This window comes from Mesoplodon densirostris, chromosome 14, assembly GCF_025265405.1.
Source record: "Mesoplodon densirostris isolate mMesDen1 chromosome 14, mMesDen1 primary haplotype, whole genome shotgun sequence".
NCBI classification, from domain to species: Eukaryota; Metazoa; Chordata; class Mammalia; order Artiodactyla; family Ziphiidae; genus Mesoplodon; species Mesoplodon densirostris.
In genome coordinates, this window is record NC_082674.1 from 40,598,591 (window position 1) to 40,618,314 (window position 19,724).

Genomic DNA, 19,724 nt, shown 5'->3' on the forward strand with positions numbered 1-19,724 from the left:
TTATGATGTCTGTTTTTGTAAATGAAAACAAAAATGCAATTATGTCAGTGGAATTCACTCATTAAACTAAACTAAAATCCACCAGCAAGTGTCTCCCCACTTCCACCCCACATCTTTGATTAAAAGCAGTTGTTCCCCAGAGTTGCAAAAGGATATTTTGCTAAAATATGAGTGCACAATTTGATCATAGAGCGGGCACAGGAGTTCTTACAGATATCGGAGGTTGGGAAGGTTCTGGAAGGCATCAGGGTCGATGTATAGCAGGTTGTTGGCCTTTTCAATTCTACTGTAAAAGAGGAAAGAACATGCACGTGACCTCAACAGTAAGGAATGCTATGGTGTTTTTCACATTATGTAAAGAGTATGTTAATGTCATTCACCCATCCATCCATCTATTCATCCATCCATCGTTTCAACAAAAATTGAGCATACATGCGGTGTCTTTTACTATAGTAAACTGTGCAAACAAAATATTAACCCTGCCCCATATAACTCTCATCACTGAAGTCTTCCTGGAACCTATTCATCAGAGACAAACAAAGCGCTGACTGGGTGAGTCGTTTTCACTGAGCACAGTTGAGTCTTTAACCATTAAGGATCTCCCAGGATCTGAGGAGACTAAGCGGGTAGGGACGAGACTAATGCGGGGAAACTTTTGTCTGATTGGGAGACAAGAGAGAAGGGCATGAAAAACAACAAAAGAGGGTGGGAAGGAAAAAGGCTGAAGAGCCAAAGGAGGTTAGAGAAAAGGAGAGTGAAGGGGCAAAGGAAAACAAAGACTGGGGGAAAACCAGTGGGCGTCTCTGGCTTTCACTGTGCAGTCCCAGCAGACAGCAGCTGGGAATGTGCCAGTGAGTCCCCTCACGCTGCACACTGAGGCTGCTCTCTCACAGCTCATGGAAAGTGATGGCTTCTGCCCCAGGTTGACCTGCACTGTGTCCTGATCTGGACACAGTGCAGTTCTGGAGGTGGGCATGTTCACATTTGGATTCCGATGGAGAGAGGCTACCCTTTCCCCATCTTGCTAGATCAATGTATATTTGCAGAGATGCTCTGTGTTAATTACTTCCTCCCTGTTTCATTAGCTTTAATGTTGCAGTAACCTGTAGCTACCCAAATCCAAGTACCAGGTAATTAATCATTTTAAGTACAGTCAGTGCTACATGGGGGTGAGCACCTCTCCATGCAGGGAAGAGATGAAAGAGCCATCCCATTAACTCCACTGCCCGTTGAAGAGCATAGAGGGACGCCTGCTTGACCTTGCCCAGAAGGCCAGCTGCCCTTTGGTTCATTTCTCTGATATTCTCTGTGGGTTCTGAGACCCTGGTCAGATCTCTTTTCCCAACTAGGGTAAGGAAAGGCCAAGCAGAGTGAGAAGAAGGAAGGAGCACGAGGGCAATGGGGGGAGGGAGGGAAGGCGTCAGTTGCAGAGGCTTAATGACAACGAGGAAGAATGAGAGTGGGATGCGGAGCAGAAGAAAAGGGAAGGAGGTCTGCCAAAATGGACAGACTGTCATTCCTAAACAAATTCATATGGATGGATGGATGCATATATGAATTATGCATGTGTGTGGGGGTATGTATATATGCTAAAAAGTTTTCAAAAAGATACGAAAGAGTCAGGAGATTTATGTTCAAGTCCTTATCCTGCTGTGGATTTGGCTGGGTGACCAGACAAGCCTCACAACTTCTCGCTGTCTTTCTTTCCTCGCCTGTAAAATTAGGAAAGTGGGTCACTGGCTTTCCTAACTGTGTTCCATGAGAATTTTGTGAGATGTTAATCAATGCTTCACAGAGAAACCTTTCCAATGACATTAGCTGAGAAACTCTTAATATGATATCCTTCTTGGAGATTCCAAGTGTATATTCGCATATTACAGGCTCTGAGTTTTCCTATAGTAAGTGAATCTGTCCAACTTAACCTTATTTGACCATAGACTTTTTTCCTTTTTTGGGGTATTTAATAATTTTCCAAGTGTTTAATGATACACAGAATATACTTTGGAAAATTTTGCACCAGATTGTCTGTGAAGTCTCTTCGGGCTTTGATAACCTATGGTAATTAGAGACTGGTATGAAACAGAGGTGGATCTGTATGAGTATTGGCATGTATGTAAAACTAGAATGTCAACAAGAGGAAGTAAATTTGGTTGGAGTAGTAAAGAGGCCAAGGATTGTTATGATCTTACTGTATGCCGGTTGATGTGTTAGATCTATTTAACATTTATCATCTCATTTATTCATCACAGTGATCCTGTGAGGCATGCAATTTTATTATTCTCACTTACAGATAAGAAAACTAAGTCTTAGCATGATTTTGTATCTTGGCCAAGGTTTCATGGTGGGTATATGGAGTCAAACTAAGACTGCCCATCTTCAGCTACATCATGGGGGATTTATTCTGGGCTTTGACTGTGGAATAAATTTGAATGAGAGGATGAGGTAGATGTACTTGCAGTCACAGAGCTAGATTCTTGAGTCTACTACACAAGAAATTCTGGGAGGGAAGAAGCAGGATAAGACCAAGCTCTGGAATGGGACCTGGATCACCAGGCAGAGACACATGACAGTGCCTTTTGGACTGACTTTGACATCTTAAAATGAAATTCTAGGGGTCTGAGGGCAGAGCAGAGCCAGGGCCTCCCAGGAATATAATAAGTGAACTTTAAAGCTATGGCCAAGAACAGCCATGAGCAAACCCCACAGGTTCTTGCTTACATTTCATGTAGTTTGGGCAGGTTGGAGAACACATTTGCCTCTATCGCTTCCAAGACATCATTCTGTGAGATCTCTCTGCAAAGAAAGAAATATAATTCAAGTCAGTTCAGTTACCCTCCAGAAGTGGATTTAGAGCTCAGCATAGAACCTTGTGCCTACAATGGTTCATGAGACACACAAAACTCTGTTCCTGCTCACAAAAAAGTCAGCTGTAATGATGAGGCAAAGCTAACAAATAAGATGGTAACACTTGCAGAACAATGAGAGAATAAACCCAAGGCGATGATTCAGGTCAGAGGTTATTCAGTCTACAAATGTAGCAACTGAGGCCCAGAGAGGGAAAGAGACTTGATTAAAGATATTAGGGAATATGTGGGATGAGAACAAACTTTAAATTCCCTATAGACCAGGGGTCAGCAACCATCTTCTACAGGACCAGGCAGTAATTTTTTTTTCTTTTTTGGCTTTGTGGATCATTTGGTCTCTGTTGCAACCACTCAGTTGATAATTGTCGTGTAAAAGTGGTCATAGATATCATGTACATCAATGAGCGTGCCTCTGTTCCAGTAAAACTTTATTCATAAAAACAGGCGGCAGGCTGGATTTTGTGTCATGGGCCGTAGTAGTTCAGTGACCCTGCCCTAGACCATGGAGGCAAGTTCTTCATTCTGCTAATCTGGCTTTGGGAGTTGAGAACCTCAATTCAGTCTCTTTTAAAGAAACATCCATGCCATTACCCAAGCGGCGTTTGTTATTCCAGGACCTTTGGCATTAATGTTGTCTTGGCCTAAAATCCCCAGAAAAGATCCTTCAGATCCCAGCCTATTTCCCCCTGGAGTAATTTGAGGGGAGTGGAGGATGAAGTCCCCTCTGCAGAAGCCCAGAGCTTATGAAGAGAGAAGGGTGGCTTAATCAGTTAATGTTTATAAAGTGGCTCAAAGGTGAAACACGATATTATTAGGCCCCTGAGGAAGACTCTCATGCAGTTTTTTTTTTTTTTACAACTTTATTGGAGTATAATTGCTTCACAATGGTGTGTTAGTTTCTGCTTTATAACAAAGTGAATCAGTTATACATATACATATGTTCCCATATCCCCTCCCTCTTGCGTCTCCCTCCCTCCCACCCTCCCTATCCCACCCCTCTAGGTGGTCACAAAGCACTGAGCTGATCTCCCTGTGCTATGCGGCTGCTTCCCACTAGGTATCTATTTTACGTTTGGTAGTGTATATATGTCCATGCCACTCTTTCGCTTTGTCACAGCTTATCCTTCCCCCTCCCCATATCCTCAAGTCCATTCTCAAGTAGGTCTGTGTCTTTATTCCTGTTTTACCCCTAGGTTCTTCATGACATTTTTTCCCTTAAATTCCATATATATGTATTAGCATACATGGCAGCTGAGAGAGTCTCAGAAAATCTCATAGGCAGCATGCACTCAAGTTGGCTGAGGTGAAGCGCTGTCTGCTGGCCTGGGATTTAGCTGAGAAGCTCTAGGAAGGCTCTTGATCAAGGGAAAGGCCTGGAGGGAAGGGCAGGGCAGGGAGTGGGCCTGTTGAGGGAGGGGAAGTATGATTGTGAGCTGCAGTCAGTTCAGGGAGGGTAACTGGCAACATCCGGGGCTTGTCAACTCAGAGGTTGGCAGGGTCGTTTCTCAGACTCCCCTATGAGTGCGGAGACATTTTGTGAGAGAAAAGCACCTCTTATTCTATGGTAGCTTCCTTTGTGATTCATTTGGTAAAGTGAATTGGTCTTCCCAATTTTCATAGCTGAACATAGATGAGGGTGGTGTGTACACGTGTGTATTTAATAGGACACGTTGGCCATTGGGCACTTATTTTGCTCCTCTGTCCTTCAAGTGGAAGGGGTACTGGGAGGTGCAGACATGAGAAGGAGTAGGAAAGGAGTGGTAGACCTTGAAAAATGAGACATTTATTTGAACACTTAAAGGAGTCAAGTGAGAGTTGAACAGGTAGAAAATAAGCATGGAGGAAAGCACTAGATGACAGAGAGGGTTTAAACGCAAATAGTCCCATATTGTCCAAAAACTATTTCCAGGTTCACTTACAGGTCCTGGTAGGTTTGGTCACCCCCTTGTGGTAATATCTCAGCCTAATACTGCCTAAAATGTGAACATTTTGCCTTAACTGAATTCATGTAGCAAGCGTTCCCTTATATGTATTTTTTTCCCCAAAGAGAACTAAAAATTCTCAAAACAAACTAGCCAAGAAACACTTCTAAATTAATTATTTCAGAAGGCAGTTCATATTTTATGGCCTCAACTTCAAGGACAGGAGAGGGTATTGGGCTTGTGTGGAGGCTGAGGGAACCTTTGGCTGGAGGAGGCTTGGGGGGAGGTGAACAGCATGCAGCAGTGGAAAAACACCTCACTGGAAAATTCAGGGATCTTGCTCCAGTTCAACCCAGTTCTGCTTCTAGTTATTTCTACTATCGTTGACTAAGTATCTACTATTTACCAGCCACTATACATACATTGTCTCCGATCCCTTTAGCATGCCTGTGAAGTCAGTATTTTAATCTCCATGTTAATAAACAGCCCCATCTGTATGCAGAACCAGCTGTGGCTGACTGCCAGGCTGAAACAGTTTCTTCTACATGCCCTGCCTACCAGGGCCACGCTGGGCCTAGTATTTCCACTTCTATATATTTACTCAAAAGAAATAAAAACTCATGCCCTCCCAAAGAGTTGTGCAGAGATGTTCATAGCAACTTTATTTGTAATAGCCCCAAACTGGGAACAACCAAATGGATGAACTGTGGAATATCCATACAGTGGGATATTACTCATCCATAAAGTGGAACAAACTGCTGATCCAACATAGTTGAATCTTTAAAAAATTATGCTGAGTGAAAGAATACAGACAGGAAAGAAATACTGTCTGATTTCATTTATCTGAGGGTCTAGAAGAAGAAAAACTAATATGCAATGATAGAAATCAGAGTAATTGTCACCTGGAGCCTGGGATGGAGGTTGCTGGCAGGGAAGAGGCAGAGAGCTTTCTGCGATGATGGAAATGTTCTATATCAAGATTGGGGAGGTCGGAACATGAGTTTGTCTAACTTATTGAACTTTTTGTTTTTTTTAAACTTATTTTTGGCTGTGTTGGGTCTTTGTTGCTGTGTACAGGCTTTCTCTAGTTCCGGCCAGCTTGGCTACTCTTCATTGCGGTGCGTGGGCTTCTCGTCGTGGAGCACAGGCTCAAGGTGCGTGGGCTCAGTAGTTGTGACGCACGGGCTTAGGTGCTCCGCGGCATGTGGGATCTTCCCGGAGCAGGGCTCGAACCCGTGTCCCCTGCATTGGCAGGTGGATTCTTTTTTTTTTTTTAAATTAATTTATTTATTTATTTTTAGCTGTGCTGGGTCCTCATTTCTGTGCGAGGGCTTTCTCCAGTTGCGGCAAGCGGGGGCCACTCCTCATTGAGGTGCGCAGGCCTCTCACTATCGCGGCCTCTCCTGCTGCGGAGCACAGGCTCCAGACACGCAGGCTCAGCAGCTGTGGCTCACGGGTCCACTTGCTCTGCGGCATGTGGGATCCTCCCAGACCAGGGCTCGAACCCGTGTCCCCTGCATTGGTAGGCAGATTCCCAACCACTGCGCCACCAGGGAAGCCCCTGGCAGGCGGATTCTTAACCACTGTGTCACCAGGGAAGTCCTAACTGATTGAACTTTAAGTTTAAAATGAATGCATATATTTTATTGTATATGAAACATACCTTAATACAGTTATTTAAACAGTGTCTTTCATTCAAAGGAAGGAGAATAAATTCCATTTTGTTTGTGTTTTGAGAACTCTGAATTAAGAGAACTAATGGAAGAATGTTGGTTATATTGTCTGGCCAGAAGGTGGTGTTCAAATCCTAGCTCTATCCTGGAGATTCTAGATAAGGTTCCTTCCCTCCTGGCTGTTCTCCCCGAAACCTCCCATTCCCTCTCCACAATCTATAAAGTGCATAGCGGAACTAGGTCAGAGGATCAGAGTTTCTCAACTCTGGATGCACATTAGAATCTTCTGGTGGACCTTTAAAAAACTTCCGAAGCCTGAGTTCACGTCGGGGAGTTGGATTTATTTAGCCTGAGGTGAAACTCTGGTGTTATTTTATTTTATTTTTTTCCCCTTTAATTCTCCAAGCAATGGTGATTCTAATGTGCGTGAAGGATTGAGAACTACTGGTCTAGATGATGTTAAGGTCCCTCTTAGATCTATGCTTTCTGTCTTAAATAAAGTTTCCTTCAAGAACAAGGCCAAATTTCCCTGGGCTGCTAAGACAATAAACTGGAGCAATAAGGTTCTTGGAGCACATGAGGAAATAAAAATGAGACAAAATAGTAGCAAGAGAAACCTGGAGATAGAACATGGAAGCAGGTGTAAAATAGAGGAGGTACTAGTTAGGTCTGGTTTTTCATAAGTATGAAAATTTAATCAGAAAGTCAACATTTTAAATGGTAAGTGTGTAACAAGAGGTATTGTGGAAAATATGTAAAGACACCTTACCTTTGGTTAGTATTGATAATTGACGAAGTTTTATTTTTTTCTATGCATAGCTTCTCTTCATTTTCAGTGTACTTATGCAAATTAGAGTTAGTACAGCCAATACTAACTTCAGTGAGGTCAACAGAGGTAACCTGGCTTGGCTAAGATAATACACAACTGTGAGGGTCACCCAAATGGTCTTGGAAGGGAGCACGTGGAATCTTTACATCCAAAGAATTTACACAGTTAAGAAACCTTTCTCAAAAGATTCAGTTAAGACTTTTCTTTACAATTGTGACAAATCACAGCAATTGGCATAATTTGGGGTATGACAGTGCCTCTTCAGAGTCAACAGGTAAAGTGTTTATGAAAAAGGAGAGCTCTAGGGATGTGATAAATCAGTGGTTCTCAGAGTGTGGTCTGGTGGTCTCTGTGGTCAAAACTATTTTCATAATCACGCTAAAATATAATTTTTTCACTCATTCTATGAGCATACAGTGGAACCCAGGGACTAGTTGATGTGTGGATTCAGAAGTAGATATGAGAATCCATCTGTCTTCTATTAAACAAGATGTTAGAATGTTTTGAAAATATGTAAAAAACTATGGTATTCTTCTCCCTAATATTTTTTTGAACATGGTTATTTTGCATAACAACTGTTATGTTATTATGTAGAGATTTATTATTGTTTTAAAATGGACTAGCAAAATATTTCCCAGTTTGAATTTCTAGAATGGTAAGTGTCAGTAGCTATAAGCTACATAAGCAAAATCTGTTTGGTGTCTTTAATAACTTTTAAGATGTAAAGAGATCCCGAGCCCAGAAAGTTTGGGAACCGTCCATGTCCAATGTAGGCATTGAATGCTGTCATTTTTGGGTGAGGAATCCTGATTCTGTGGAAAGCTTATTTCCAGAGATGAGGCTCTCATCTCAGACGATGCTTCTCAGTTGTTCATGCATATATGAATCACCTGGGGATCGTGTTGAAATGCTGATTCTCAATGGGAAGATCTTGAGCGGGGTCTGAGGTTCTGCCTTTTTAATGCCTCAGGGTGATAGGGATGGTGCTACTCTTGAGACCACACTTTGGATTGCAAGGTTCTTTAGAAGAATGGTAGTAACACCCCAACAGGCCTTTCTCCCCAACACACACCCAGTGATAGGTATGAAAAGCATGATAGAGGAGGAGTGGAGTGAAGTACTTGATTTTAAAAACCCTTTATCCCCTCTGGAAACCCTTCCCTTACTCTCTTATTGAAGTTTTTCTGTCCTCTAGATTCTCACAAGGCTTCTTTCATTTGTCAGTTAAAGCAATTACCATGTTGTTTTGTCATTGCTGTTTTTTGGTGCGGGTGCTCATTGTCTAATTCCCTAACCTGACTTTGAGTTCCTGGGTGGTATCTTATCCATCTATCTTTCTATCTCTAGCATCTAGTGGTACGTTGGCGTGTGATAGGTACTCAATAAATGCTTAGTGGGTGGATGTGTAGATGAAGAAAAAGTAGTCTTCAGGTCCAGAAACAGCATCTGAAAAGCTGCAAAGGAGATGAAGTTTGTCTTCTGTAGTCTTTCACCCCCCTTTCTGTAGCCAACGTGCCTAAGTATGGTATGTGACGGCCAAGCCTAGCTTGTCTGTGAGTTAGATTTTTGTCCCAGGGATTTTTCTACATTTAATACACAGCATGCAAGGGACACATACATGGATTTGGTCTATGTATGGATGTCTAATAGAGTCTGGATGCTTTTATGACCCCTACGGGTCATAGCATTTCCAGCTCCTCTCTGGCTCACAGATGAAGTCCTTGAATTGACAAAACACCCATAGAGGAGAAAATGAGAGAGATGACTGGTGTGCCTGTAGGAGTTCTTAAAGCATTTGATTGGGTGTTAGATCTCTTCTGTGCATGGAATTCCACGTTTCTTTGAAGGCAGGGGAGATGTGCTTGCATGAGGTTCTGGAGGTTATCAGGACGTTCCCTCTGGAGTGAGTTTCAGAGCCACAGTCAAATTCTACTCCAGATCTGCATTGTTCTGGCCAATGAAGTGGTATTCATATACAGGTATACTTGTGGGTGGGGGTCGGGTCAGTAGGAGGGACTTTAGGGAGAGAATGAGCATGTAGCATTCAGCTGGGTCCAGCCTGAAATGTCAACGTATCCTAGAGTGATATTCATTTGTCCACCATTTCACCTGACACACATTTGCCAAATGCTGGGACTCTTTCATTCAGAGAAGAGATGCTACAGGTTTGTAGGATTAGGAAAAAACCGAAGAACTGTTACCAGCAATTCAGGACCTCCCTAGAATTTCAACGACATGTATGAATTGGAGAGCAGGATGTAATAAGAAATCAAACACTCACAGGAACATCGTCTTTGCTTTTTTTCTGATATAGGAGATATTCTCCAACCAGGTTTTCCCCTCTTTTCCCTCCTCCCCTGACCTTCCTTAGAGCATTTTCCTTCAGTAAATCTGACATATCCCTCCCTAACTGGGCATTCAACTGCATTAAAATATTTTTAATACTCACTGAATCAGATTTCTTTCTTTTGTCTTTAATAACGTCAGGCTAAATGTAGTTGACTGTTTCTCTTCCCTGAGTCCCCTGTGGGACGCCCTCACACACTCCGTCATAGCCCTCACAGACCGCGCTGTGTTTGCGTTCTGGTTTGTCTCCTTCACCAAGTAAAGAACTCCTGGAGGACGGTGACATTGCCTTTCATCTTAGTATTTCTGCTCCCAGCCAAGTGTTTGCTGAATGAGTGAATTATCTTTGAAAGATTATAAAAGATTTTCCACCTTTGTTCTTGAACAATAAAGCTGTGTTCTTGAAAATTCGCAGTAAACTGAGTATTTGCAAATCAAAATGTGTACTGACACAAGAAGGAAGCTTCTGGTTTCGCAGAGCCTAGGAGTGAATTTTTAAAAGAGTGAAGAGCTAATCCAACAAATGTTCAACAAGTTTTGATTAAGCAGCTTTTGTATTTCAGGTACTAGGCTTCGCGTTGGGGCTCTAAAGATGAATAAACTGGGTTCTGGGTTTTATCAATTGTCTTTAACTCAGCGAGTCTAGTATTCTAGGCTTTCCTTAACTGGGTGCTATTTTTATTTGATGGGCTACATCTGAGTTACTAGAAAAAATAAAATGGATTGTTGGTATGTTGCATTTGAATATAACTACAGATATATAAATAATATACTTTCATATATAGTATATATAATACATAATTATATATGTATTATACATTGTGTTATATACATGATTATATATTATACACACACACAAGTGTGTGTGTGTATATATTATATAATATATATATTATATAATATATATGTATTTCTACCAATGTCTATACTCCCTTAATTCTTCTGGAAATGTGCCAAATAACTTAAGTAAATACAGAACAGGGCGGGTGAAAATGTCCATGAACATACATTCCAGTAAATTTCATAAATCTCTCCAAATATATACTTCTACCCTTATTTAGAATTCCCTTAAGATCAGATCTGGAGACTTTACCATAGAGACCTGAGTTTGAATCCTGCCTCCATTTCTTACTAGCTGTACAACTGTGGCAAGTTACAGCAGAGTCTCTCTGAGCTTCAGTTTCCTTGTCTGTAAAATGGGAATAATTGCTATATCACAGGGATGTCAAAGGTATTAAATAAGATGGTATGTGTGAAGGCACAACGCTTCTCACGTGGTAAACTCAAATATTGCTGTGCCTGCCTCCATCTCTCTGTTGAGTTTAGGACTGAAGTCCTCTGCATCTGGGAAATACTGGGCTCGCTGATCACTGAACTGGGGAAAGCGGTGTGAGCAAGTGTTCTAGGAATGCTTCTCTTAACCTTGCCTACACATCATTTAAATTCTTAAGCCAGGCTATGGCATTATCCCAAACACCATCCTGAGTCTTAACCACAGTGAGACCTGCCATCTGGTCTGTTGGCCAACAAAGGAGATTAGGCAGAGCACGTAGGTGCCCCAACAAGCATGTCTCCACCACTGAAATCCTAATCTAAAAAGGAAGCTGGTCCCTGTGGGAGAGGGTCAATACAGAGTGGGACATGTTGTCAGGGTGGGGTAAGGACATTGCCAATAGGCCCCTCTCACTTCCCCAGGTGGCAGCAGGTAGGTGCCTTCCTTTCCTGATATGTCCCATCTGCTTCCTTCTCCCTGGGCAAAGTGCGTCTTTGCTAAAGATGCTCTAAAGATGTCCCCAAATGAGACAGAAATTAAAGCACCCTCAGTGACTCGAATTCAACTCCTTCACTTTTAAATTCATCAACAACAAATTTGTGTCCATTTTTAGTTTTGTCTTAATTTAAAATGTTAAGTAATAATCTATATTTTGGAATATTTCCCTTGCTTTGCTCAGCAGATGAGGAAAGGAACTAAAACTCACAGACGTAATAGCTAATGTTTATTATGCACTTATGTGCCAAGCAATTTTTCTGCACTTTACATTTGTTAAATTGCTTAATCCACACAACAACCCTTTGGGGGAAGTACCATCCTTGACCCCTTTACAGAAGAGGAAAATGAGGCATACAGAGGTTAAGTAATTTCCCCAGTGCCACAGAGCCAGTGAGTGAAGTCGACCTAGAATATGAACTCACCATTCGTGGGACCTCAAAAAGATGGCAGAAATCAGATAGGCCATATTTCCAGTGACCCGGAAAACTATTTCCACTTCAGAAGATCTTGTTGTTATTGTTTTAATTTCCGATAGAGTATAAAATTTTGGCTCAGCAATACGCCTATAAAACAACTAAATACTGCTCCCTTCCTCCATGCTGCATGGTACTTGAGTTCTGATGAGGCAAAATATGTCAACATGCAAATTCACCTTCTACAGATAAATCAAAGTCCCAAGCAGTGACTCAGGGTAAATGCTTTTTTAGGGCATTCTCTATGCAAGGGCAAAACATGTAAGACAATAAAAAGCAGTGCCCCTGCCTTCCCAGAGTCTGCACTTTAGTTGGGTAGAAGCAACATGCATGGGAAGTTGGGCGTGCAAAGTCAGTAGAAGTGGAAGAAAGTATGAGAGGAATGTCCAACACAGAGCAGGGCAAACAGTGGGCATTCAACACCTTTTATTTTCCCTCTCACACCCTCGCTAAATGTCAGCATTTCTCAAGCTCTGTCTTAGTATCCCTTTAGATTTCCCTGTTAGAACCTCTCTGTTGATGCCTCACATGTCATCAGAGCAAGTTTGCCTCTTAGACTAGAGACCCATGTTTGCGATGGCCAAAGCCATGTTCTGCATACTCTTGATGGACAACTAGTCTGGAGCAGGCTTATTATTTTCCTCTCCCAATTCTCCGCCACATCCCCCGACCCAGGCACAACCCCAGACACCAGCTGCATTGTCATTCCTATTGGTTCATTGGACCAACCCAAGCTTTAAATCTTGGGGTCATCTCTGACTCCTTTTCGACATTTAACAGATTCTAAATCTTCTCAATTACTTTTTTTTTTTTTTTTTAGTATTTCTTGCAAATATCCCTTCATTTCCCACCATCATTATCATAATTATGGCTCTTTGCAATTTCTGCTGGACCAGCGGTACTTAACAGTCATGTGATAACTCAGGATTTGGGTCTGATGTGGTCGTGAATCATCTTTTTTTCAAACAAATTAAATGTCCCAGTGGCTAATGATTTACTCAAAAATTTGGAGTAGATTCAAAGATGTATATATATATATATATATATATATATATATATATATATATATGTATAGATATATATATTTTTTACAAGAAAGTGGAATGGCTAGTGGGGAAAAGAGTGGAGTAGAAAGTGAGGACCTGGGGCTTCCCTGGTGGCGCAGGGTGGAGAATCCGCCTGCCAATGCAGGAGACACAGGTTCAAGCTCTGGTCCGGGAAGATCCCACACCGCGGAGCAACTAAGCCCGTGTGCCACAACTACTGAGCCTTCACTCTAGAGCCTGCAAGCCATAACTACTGAGCCCGCATGCCACAACTACTGAAGCCTGTGTGCCTAGAGCCCATGCTCCGCAACAAGAGAAGCCACTGCAATGAGAAGCCCGCGCACCTCAACGAAGAGTAGCCCCCGCTTGCTGCAACTAGAGAAAAGCCTGCGTGCAGCAATGAAGACCCAGTGCAGCCAAAGATTTAAAAAAAAGGGAAGGCCTGGAGTCTATTCTGCCTGGATACAGGAGTGTAGCGAATATTTATGCTTGGGAGCCATGAGTAGGGAAGGTAAATGGAATTAAAAGAGGATGATAAAAAGGGAAGGAGGAAGAAAGAGCAGGAGGTAAAGGGAAAGAGGTTTTCTGAAGGTAGAATGATATTAGAAGTTAGAAAAGGTAGGTAATTTCTTTATTACTCTGTATTCCTGTCAGAAATTATTTAAACAGGAATTCATTAAATTCTAAGTGATGGGAGATAAGGGGTTGGGCAGGTAATAAGTGAGGGGACATTGATTGGGTCCCTTGGCTTCATGTGGGCTGCCAGCTTTAGCAGAGGACAAAGAAGGGGAGGTGGGAAGGCTGGAGGCGTCTCTGACCCACAAGGATGGGTAAATTGTCTGTAGGTTTGGGACCCTGGCAAGTTTGAGCTGTGTAACTCAAGGCTGCAGGAATAAAGATGATGGTGATAATTACCTTTATTAGACAGTTACTGTGAGGCGGGCACAGTGCTAAATGTTCTACATGGGTAATCTCACTAATGGCCTTGTCTTATCAGGGCCCTGCTGACTTGTATGTCTTAGTTCATATGCATGTGTTAGTGGCAGCATGAACCTGGAAGCCAGATAGGCCTGGGTTCAAATTCTAGCTTTATCATTGCCTAGTTGTGTGACCTTAGACAGGTCAGGTAACCTCCATGAGTTTTATTTCAATGGGGGTAATTATAGCTACTTTTTGGGTTTTATGAGAATTATGGATATAACATATGGCACGGAAGAGGTTTCTAGCTGCCCACCACAGTCTATTTTCCCCTCTTATTTCTGGGGGCACAGCTCGACTATGTTTCCTGGCAATCTTGCTGTTAGGTATAGCCTTGAGGGGAGAAGGCTTCTCCCAAGGAATGGGAGCAGAAGTGACGTGTGCTGTGCCAGGCTTGCCCGTAACCCCTCTCGTGTGCTCCTCTGTGCTCTATCTCCCATCCAACCTGGCTGAAGGTGCCAGGACAACCTTGGGGGCCAGGATTGAAAACGGAGAAGCTGCTGGTGGCTTGGGGTCCTAAATCAAGTGCTGAGGAGCACCACCCGACTACGAGGTGAGAAAGAAAGAAACTTGTTCTTAAGGTCCCTGACATTATGGAGTTTGTGGTTGCCATCTAACCACTCATACCTAAGGTAGGAGTCTAGCATCCAGCATCCTGTCTGTATTTGCTCAACAAATGCTCCTCCCATCAGGGTAGGTATGAGTTTTGCATCTCCCATCTGCTGAAAAATGGGTATATACAGTAGGTGTTGAGTACATTTTTGTTGACTGGCTAATTAGCAGTCATGTAGAAGTGTCGCTTGGCCAAACTGGGAGGAAACAAACAACAACCAAAAAACTCCCTCCTCCAAACTGTCTATATGTGACCTCGTTTAGCCAGAGACCTCTGTTCCTTGGTGACACAGTATTTACTCCCTGTGATGGAATTGCTTGGCCTCTTGCGGGGAACAGACCAGCTGGCTGCTCCTTATAGAATTATGGGCCCTTGGCTTTTTTCTCTCTTTTTCAATTATTTCATGAAAAAAAAAATGCCAGAAAGAACAACTTTTTAACAATGGGGACTACTAAATCCATTAGCACACAGACCCTGGGAGGGTGTTGAGGTTAAGAAATTTGAACCCTCAGCTCTGTCATCTCCAGCAGTGCAGAGCTGCATGAGGTGAGGTTTCCCCAGTGGGCAAAAGCAAGTCCTTCATCACTTTGGCAAATCACTGGAGCTCCCTGAGATCCATTTTCCTCTGTAAGATGTTGCTAAGGCCCTCTGTCCCTCAGTACGTTTTATACTCGATCCTTTGTAGTTGTCAGGGCTATTGAAGATCACATGAATAATGCATGTCACGCCGGAAGAAAAAAGCACATAGTGTTATGCAAAGGTCATGCTGCTTACTGTTATTTTTATTACTTCAGTGCAGTCAGGAGACCTCAGTTCTAGTCCTGACTCTGCCACTAATTAACCACTTTCCTTGAGTCAAATCAGTTACCTTCTCTGGGCCTTTGTTCCTCATCTATAAAACAACACTGTTGATCCAGATGATCTCGTGGGTCCCTTCTAGCCCTACAATTCAGTGATTTTAATTATATCTATGATTCTGTTATTAAAAGACAGCCAACCACATTGTTGGCAGTCCTCCATGACAGCCAGCTTCCATTTCTAAAAAGCCGGGCTGAAGGCAAGGGAGCCATGAAGCATTCTGATTAAGGAACTGCACCTGTTCCCTTACGAGCAGGTCTGTGGGCAGACCCAGGAGGGAGCAACAGGACGGTAGCCCCCAAGGGCCATCCTTCCTGAGCCCTGCACAAGGTGAGAAAGTGCCCTCGCCTGAGCCATCAGACTCCTGAAGACAGCGTTTGTTTTATTGTCAGCTTAAAGAGGGCTTCACTGATCTTCCTGTAAGCCAGCGTTGATTTCTTCCTTGTCATACATCCCGAGCCTCTTTACCAAAGAAACTCAAATCTGTGTGTGTGGGGGGGGGCAGGGAGGCAGTTGTTGTAGGCTTTTCTGTCCACTTGTGTCACCCAGCAGCCCCTCAAAAGCTTCCTTAATTATTTTCTGTGGCCTCTATCGTGCCTTTCTGCTACCCTTGCCACACTTGTAACGTAATCCGCCCTTCCCCAGCTGGCTTTCATCCTCCTTCCAGCCTCTGTTTTTCACTCTGCAATTCATAATTACTCTCGTTTTTATGCCCCTCCATTTTCCACGTCATTAGTTCTTATTCTCGGCACAAGAGTGTCTCCTTTATGGGCTGCAGTGAGGGAACTACAAGGAACTCACATTTGGCTGCTTCTGAATTTGAGGCGCTTTGATTGTCTTGTTTTCCTCTTTGGAACTGCTTGAGTCTAGTGCCCTCATAAGCACCCTGCATGCAAAGCTGTTATCCACCCTGCCCTTTGCTACCTTTTCTGAATTTCTTTGAATTTAGAAATTCAGGGGCTTAATTTCATCAACCCCATATTTAATTGATTTTATATCTGTTTCTGAGCAGTAGGTTTCCCTCTCCCATCCCAAATGGTAGTTGAAGGCCCTACTCCAGGGCCTCCTTTGCCTCACGATGGTCCTGAAATTGTCCCTGTTTTCACAGCAAAGAGACCTGTATGGTCAGGAAAAAGAAAGGAATTTTTTTAAAAGAGCTTCCTATTTTATGCAACTTTGCCGTGCCTGGAGAAATATGTGGTCATTCTAGAAAGTGAGGAGGAAAGTGGATTCTTTTCCAAGCTGAATCTTCGGTTCAGTTGGTTAAGGCCACCCAACATGTTGGGAATCATTAGCCTAGTTCAGTATATGTTCAGGCCTCTTCCGTGCCTTGGAAACCTTTGTTTAAACAAAAGCTTAGAGAGTAGCAAAACAAATAATGATGAAGTTGTTCCTGTCAAGGTCTAGGGCGTTGGCTGTGTGGGCAGAAGAAGACAACCCAGATCTCCTTCCTCACTCCAGCAGCTTCTGAGGGGCACTTCGTTCTCCTATGCCTGTGTGCATTTGTCTGGTCCCAAGATAATTTCAAGTAATGAAGATCCTTTTAGGAAGACATCTTTTAGGAAAAGTTTTTTAATCTTATTTTTGTAATGCCACTGAAATGAGAATTTCAGGGTATCAGAAAAGGAAGGAAAGGACTTCAGTGGTTATCTTCTGAATTTACTTTCCTGTACATGCCTCCTCTCCCCTTTTCTCAAACAGACAAAATAACAAAGGCACAAGAAGCTGTAATTACATGGGTAGTTAATAATTGTGCCAGTCTCGGCTGAGATGTTCTTTACCTATGATGATAAGAGTGCATTTTCATTCATCCACTCAAATTCCGTTATATGGGTCTCCTTGCTGGAGCTGTAGAAACAATGTCAAGGCTAACCGAGTTCCAGGAGAGGGGATATCTATATTATGAGCCAGACAACAGAGCTAGCACTGTAGACCCACGCAAGTACTTGTAGACCCATTCAAGCTGTGTGAAGCTGGCAAAGTTACTTAACCTCTCTGAGCCTCAGTTTCCTCATATGTGAAATGAGGACAGTGGTATTTATCTTGCAAAACTTTGTGAGGATGAAATATTAAATAATTACATATTAAGTATTTAAAGCTTAATAAGTGTTAAAAGAAATGATATTTATTATCATTGTTGTTATTTTTCTCTCAAGTCTAGTCTAGTCACTATAGATCCCTTAGGGTCAAGGACTTTGTTGTCTTCATAGCTTGTCACCTGTGCCTCTAGCAGGTACACCAGAAATGTGTGCTGAATGGACAGATGACATTTGCAGCCTTTGAAGTCCTTTGCTTTGTATTAATTCAACATGTATTTTCACCCTCACATTTGAGTAGTTGAGCGGGAAGGAAACCCATTCCAATTTTAAGGCGCAATCCTTAAAGTTTTCTCCAAGGACACCTTCCCTAATGCTGCAGAATTAAGACAGTTGCCTTCCTCTGAGCTTCCCTCCTGCACTCCTTGTGTCTTTGTCATAGTGGGACTAACAGTCACGTTAGCTGTGCTTATGGCTGCAGGCCCCTGAGGTCTGGAGCTGTGGCCCCTGTCAAACTTTCAATAGCGCTAGGCCCAGGCATCGTACTCAGCAGGCTTTCAAATGTATTGAGTTGGAGGTAACAGGCATTATACAGTACTTCAGTATATTGGGCACCAAATCTTAAATTCCTTTGCAGACCTCTTCTTCAGATATATTCAAAAGAATACAATTCCTGCCTTCAAGGAACTTTTAATGCAACAGGAAATTGCACTGTTGTCTTCTCCATGGTGACTGATTTTCAAGGCTTCCTGTTCAACAAGTGATTGTTGATTGACTAAATTGAGAGAAGCAAAAGCTGTTATCTTGTTTATCAGTGAAGAATTATTAAGCACAGAAAGGTTAGGTGATTTACCTCAGGCCACACAGCAAGTTAAAGAGAAGTAAAACCTGGGTCTGCCAACTCCCATGCTGATGTCCTTTCAAGCACACAGTGCAGCATCCCAGATCTCATACCTAATTTTAAGCTATGAATAGCCACCTCCTTCTTGCTTGTCCATGATACATTTTCTTTCTTTCTTTTTTTCTAAAAAAGTGTAAATATTTGGAGGAAAAGAAAAACATTCTGACCAAATGTGCCTTTGGTAGAAATGCTGGTACCAATGTATTACATCAAATGCGGATTTAGATTTCAGAATCCATCCGAATATATTCATTTCACAATTTGTACATCTAATTATGTTTTCCTCTGTCACCAACCACAAGCAACTTCCCTCCATTTAGGATCATTGTGTCTTTAAATCTAAGACCTAAGACACAGGAATTACCATAGCAACTTGCTTTCCAGTTAGACTGCAATTGCTGACAATCAATATGATTAGACAAGGTCAGTGACAGAGTAAGCCCCCCAGTGTTTAAAGAGAGCTGAGGAAGTGCAGGACAATGAGGAAATGAGAAAATGATTGGAAAAATCTCTCCCCCGGGCTGAGTATGAGCTCTTTATTGCTTGCTGCTTGTGTAACCTAAAGAGATGTCTCATAGTAGCAACAGTTTCCAACCTGCCAGCAAGAACTGGGGGAGGCTGAGAGATGTTTAGTTGTTTTGGTTTTCCTTTTTTCTGGTCCCCAAACACTTTACACAACTAAAGACTGAAAATCACCGACTTGAAAGTGAGGATAAATAATAGCTGAAGGGGGAGTTCATGAAGAGGCAAACCAGCTGGGCAGCTCTTTTCAGCCCAGAGAGGGAACGAGGGTGTTTGTGAGCAAATGGGATGGTCCACAACTAAGTCTGCCTGGAGTGGGGCTGTGGAACTGGGGTGGCTCCAGGCATCATGGGAAGTGTCGCTGGCCTCAAACCCTGCATCATTTAAGCCCTTTTCTGTGGCTTCCTCTCCCCCTCTTCCTGCACTGATCTCTGCTTTAAAGAAGAAAATCTCATTCATACCAAAGCATCAGCATCTGGTCACTGATTACAATTTGATTGCAGGGGAGAGGATTGCGTTTTAACAGGGAGCAAAGCTTAAGCGGAACATTCATTATGTCTGTTAGGCCCAGAGAAGCAGATAGCAGAAGTACTTCTGGCTCCTTTCTGGAACTCCTGAAAATCACATCTGCGCCCTACCAAGATTTCATAGCAGGCTGGTTTAACACGAGGTCCTCACTCACTTAAGGAAAAGATGAAATGAGGTGATCGTTCTAGTGGCTGAATTGTAGACACTTCTTGGACACAAGGCAACACCATAGAAAGCAAATGCAAACCCACACACCCTGGGAGCGTTTGTGTGGAGGAGAGAAGACCCGACTTCTGGAGGGCTCGCATGTTTGCTATCCAGCAGGAAAGCCTTGAGCGAGTAACTTCCTGCCTGATACTCCCTG

General features: G+C 42.7%; 1 protein-coding gene across 2 annotated transcripts in view; it reads right to left on the minus strand.

The window, feature by feature from the left end:
- The window catches only part of FSHR (follicle stimulating hormone receptor), a 171,504-nt gene that overhangs the window by 52,858 nt on the left and 98,922 nt on the right, over positions 1-19,724 (minus strand). For both annotated transcript variants that reach the window (XM_060117028.1, XM_060117027.1), the window contains exons 3-4: positions 2,719-2,793; positions 212-286 (exon numbers count right to left, since the gene is read on the minus strand). In XM_060117028.1, the coding sequence (XP_059973011.1) occupies positions 212-286; positions 2,719-2,793 (150 nt within the window). The remainder of the gene's footprint in view (positions 1-211; positions 287-2,718; positions 2,794-19,724) is intronic.